The 4,867-nt window shown below is 38.7% G+C and overlaps 1 protein-coding gene across 1 annotated transcript in view; it reads right to left on the reverse strand.

Moving 5' to 3' along the window:
• The window catches only part of PON3 (paraoxonase 3), a 30,851-nt gene that overhangs the window by 7,822 nt on the left and 18,162 nt on the right, over nucleotides 1-4,867 (reverse strand). Inside the window, exon 5 of the mRNA XM_007450655.1 lies at nucleotides 807-933. Within this exon, the coding sequence (XP_007450717.1) occupies nucleotides 807-933 (127 nt within the window). The remainder of the gene's footprint in view (nucleotides 1-806; nucleotides 934-4,867) is intronic.

Below are 4,867 nucleotides of genomic sequence, written 5' to 3' on the forward strand. Positions count from 1 at the left end.
TTTCCCTACTCTTCTACCTCATGGAAAGATTAACCTCTACTGTTCTAGAACCAGTCTTTCAGCGTTGAATCCATTTTGTAAAAGATTCTTCATTGTTCGTTACAGGCTTGAAACAGGCAACCTAGCCAGTAAAAAACTTACAATTTTTCTCAAAGCTGTTCACCACAGTGATTAAGAGCCCAGCTTTGAATTCAGATGGGTCAAGGTTTACAACCTAGTTCTACCACTTACAAATTATGTAATTTGGGTAAGTAACTTACCCCAAACTGCCCTAAGTCTCTGTTTACTCATGCCTATTACTAAAGGCAGTTGTGAGAGTGAAAGGGAATTAGGGATTTTGGCACAGTGCCTGGCACATAGCCAATACTTAATAAATGTGAATTTTTATATATGCCTACAGGCCTTTTTTTCAAATGTTACTTTAAAACTGTGATTGAACAAAGGAATGGTCCTTCTGGAGGCTGGTTATAACACCCAATGGGTGTGGCTTTCAGAATACAACCTACCAGGACAACTAAAGGGTGTGGGTGTTTAAAGAGCCCAATAGCAGGTTCTGCGCTGTTGTGTTACGGAGGATGGAATTAGAGCAACTTTATAGGGTTAAAATGCTTTCAAAAAGTTGGAGAATATAAAGATATTCAATACCGAATACAGCAATTTCTAGTGAGGTGCTGGGCAGTGTCACCATGAGAACCTTTAGAAAGCTTTAGAAGAAAAACCTTCAAAACAAAAGTTTAACAAAGGCTGTGAACTAAAGAAAACAAAGCATACAGCAGGGGCGCAAATTAAATACTTTAATTCCATACCTTTTGAGAAGTTCGTGTTTTATAGTCTTCAGGTGTACCAGAAAACGTTGTTGTTCCTCAAATTTGAATATCTCCACAGTGGACTCCATGTGGGGATGATTCACAACATAAAGATAAACAATTTGGTCTAAAGTGGAAAAAAGACATAATTTCCAAGAAGTTTGCTTCTGTTGCAACTATTATTACACCTAGTGTAGAACTTGGTCATGTCCAAGGATTTTTCTTATACATCTTGCATTTGATCCTCGCAACCCATCTGATAGGTAAGTCAAACAAATGCCAGAATCCTCATTTTATTGAAGAAACTGACACTCAGAAGGTTAATAACTTGTCAGCAATTTCATCACCACCCAATGGCAAAGCCAAGCCCAGGTGTTTCTGCAATGCTCCCTTCAGCCTCACCTGCACACCCTCTCTAACAGGAAGATGCAGAACTACAGTGGTGCATAAACACAGATGCGGTTTCCCAAGGTGGCCCCTCAACAAGAGAAGTGGGTACAAGCAAGCAAAGCTTTGCCGAGAATTCTTTTCTGTGAGAACTGCCTACATTGCAACACACGTTCAAGAAGTGTCAGGCCTGTGTAAATATTTTAAAATGAACATTTCCCAGGTAGAGAATGAACTCCTGACACAAGTCACCTACCTGAGGTTGCAGTAACGATATTTAGTTATTCATGAACCCAGTAGATGTGGAATATAAATACGAAGGTAGAAGAAAATAGATTAGCCAATTTTAGGTATAACCAACCTCAGGAATGTTCACCTATCTGTTCTCATACCGGAATGTGAACTGCTGTGAACAGGATTGGGGGCAGTACTCTAGCTTCTCAGAGTACTGTTTTCTGACTTATCAGGAGTTCTAAGTCAGATGCACTCTGGAGTTTGAAAGAGCCTGGGCCCATGCTCCCATTCAGGATTTGATCTGCGTTCATCTCCCCAGTTCCTTTCTTGATGGGGTTTCCAATCATGCAGCGGGGCAAGCCAGAGCCCTGAGATGTGGGGCTTATACTCAGGGCCCCTGAACCACATGGGCACCTTTACCTGAATTAAGGAAAAGTGCTCCTTCGCAGATGAATCTTTCTTTTGGTCTGACCCAGCTCTGTTCCAGGGCATGGCAACTCTGTTCCAGGGGCTTGGCAAGCAGAACCTGAGTAGCATTTAGCCCTCACATGGCCCTTCGACAAGACATTCTTGCTGGACACAGCATGAAAAATACATTGCTGCCCTGGCTTTACCCCCTTCTTAAGGCCTCTTTTCATATAAGAGATGCTTGGTGAGAAGACTTTTGTTTTCTGTCTTCTCATTCATGCCAATTTATGTGTAATGTTTTGGCCTTATGAATTAAATACATAATTAAGGGAGGTCACTAACAAATAAAATAAGTTGTCAATCATAACATACTTAACTTCTTAAAGCCTGATTATATGCCTGATGATTAATCTGTAAACTTGTCCCATCTTAAAAAAATAAAAAAAGCAAAAACAAACCAAAACCATCCCTCACCTCCCCTTCCTCCCTTAAAAAAAAAACAAAAAACCCACCTCTAACACTATCCCATGGAATAAAATAGCTCCAGGCTAATCTGATCACTCATTACACCTTCTCCAATGAAGCATCATATGTCTAGTTGGGTGTCAGGCAAAAAAGTGATGACTCTCAAATTATTTAAATAGAGCCAGGAGCCCAAATTTCACCTGAATTAAGGACATAGGATTAGAAGTAAGACCGTCTGGGTTCTAATTCTGGCATTGCCCTTTACTAGAGACAGAAGTGAAGTCACACTTTACTGCATGTCTCTAAACTCCATTTCTCCATCTATAAAACTATCAGTATCTGCCCTGCCTGACTCATAGGGTTCATTCATTTATTCATTTAACACATGTTCACAGAGCACCTAACATGCTGCAGACACTGTTCTAGACTCTGGGAATCCAGCAATGAGCAAGTCACATATGCTTTTATGATGGTTACATTCTAGAGAAGAAAACAGGGAGGAAATAATTAGTAAATAAAAGAATATGGGAGTGGGGAGATATGCCTTCTTCATACAGTTGCACCCACTTGAAAAGTGACAGTTAAGCTTGGATCTAGAGATGAGAAGGAGCCCACTATAGAGAAATAGTGGGAGAGGGAAAGAAGGTTGTTATCTTTTAACATTAATAAAAAGCATTAATTACCATTTTGATGAGTGCTAAAAGAGGAAGTTCATTGAGAAGAAATATAGCAAGGTTCACAGGCTGAAATAAGATGATGGGAAGGCTTCCCGGAGAAGGTGACATTTAAGCTGAGGCCTGAATGATGAAAAAGAATAAACCAGAAATAAATGGAAATACATTCCAGGCAGAGGGAATTACAGATGCAAAGGCCCTGAGGCATGCAGCATTCTGCAGGACTAAAGGAAATCCAGTGTGACTAGTCCAGAGAGTCAGGGAGACAGTGGTGTCCACTGAGGCTGGAGAGAGCATCCAGATGCCAGAATATGTAGGGGTAGCACCTAGGAAACCATTCTGGAGATTTGGGGTTTATCTTCAGAGTGACAGGGACAATATGGTGAATTTTCAGAAGGGAGTGACATGATCAGATTTGTATAAAAAATAATGCTTGCTTATAAAAATGGCTTGAGTTGGTATAAGAGGGAATGTGCAATCAGGGACCACTGCAGAATCTAGGATAGACATGGTGGGAACTTGGACTGGGATGGTGCAGTGAGGATGGGGAGAGGTCAGCAGCTTGGAGAGATATTTGAGGGTTAAATTGGACAGAACTTTGTAACTAGTTGACTGAATGTGGCAGGGAGAGGGGAAGAGTCAAGGTTGGGCCCAGGGTTTTATTTTGAGGAATAAAATATATATAAAGTGCTTTATAAACTGTAAAGCAATATAAAATTGTTAGGTACAATTATCTTTTAAAGAAGGGCTTGCTAGGCAAGTAAACATCATATATTAGATTTCAGGGGCATATTTAACCTACTTAGTAAAATAGTATTCAAGCATTTTATAAGGTACCCATTTGTTTAAAAATGAACAAGTCTGTTGGTGCAGATGAAAGAATGAAACATTGATCGGTTGGATAAGTGGATTGAGATAATTATTAGTCATTTTTTATTCATTTAAATCACTAGCAAATTTAACTTCACAATTAACAATGTCTTGTAACTTCAGTATGTATTTGGAAGAATTAAAACACCATTTACTTAAAAATTTTGATTTGCAACATTTCCATTTGGCCTTCCCTTCACGTATTAATAGTTACGACTAGTGAGGTTTCATTCTTCTTATCTTCTACATGATCTGTGGACCCACAAATATCTAAAAATTAAGTTAGTCTGGAATTATAAACTAAAAAGTAAAAAGTAATATTGGAAATTATTGTTTTAAAGCATATACAGTGTATTCATAACTATGCTTTGTTTTCTACAATAGCTTTTTTGAGATATAATTCACTTGCCATTAAACTCACACTTTCAAAATGTATAGTTTAGTGGTTTTTAGTGTATTCACAGAGTTGTGCAACCATAACCACTATCTAGTTCCAGAATATTTTCATCACCCCATATCCATTGGCTGTCACTCCCCATTCCCTGCACCCCCCAAGTCCCTGCCAACCGCTAATCTACTTTTTGTCTCTATAAATTTGCCTACTCTGCACATTTAATATAAATGGAATCATACAATATGTGGCATTTAGTGACTGAATTCTTTCACTTAGGATAATGTTTACAAGGTTCATCCATGTTGTAGCATTCAATACTTCATTTCTTTTTATTGCCAAATAATATTCCATTGTATAAACATACCACCTTTTGGTTATGCATTCAACATTTCATGGGAATTTGGATTATTTTCACCTTTTGAGTATTAGGAGTAATGTTGCTATGAATATATGTGTGTAAGTTTTTGTATAGACCTATGTTTTCAGTTCTCTTAGGTATGTGCCAAGGAGTAGAATTTCTGCATCATATGGTAGATCTCCCTTTAACATTCTGGGAAACTGTCAAACTGCATTCAAAAGTGACTGCACTCAATCCCACCAGCAAAGTGTGAGGATGCCAGTTTCCCTAC

This window comes from Lipotes vexillifer, unplaced genomic scaffold (assembly GCF_000442215.2).
Source record: "Lipotes vexillifer unplaced genomic scaffold, Lipotes_vexillifer_v1.1 scaffold172, whole genome shotgun sequence".
Taxonomy (NCBI): Eukaryota; Metazoa; Chordata; class Mammalia; order Artiodactyla; family Lipotidae; genus Lipotes; species Lipotes vexillifer.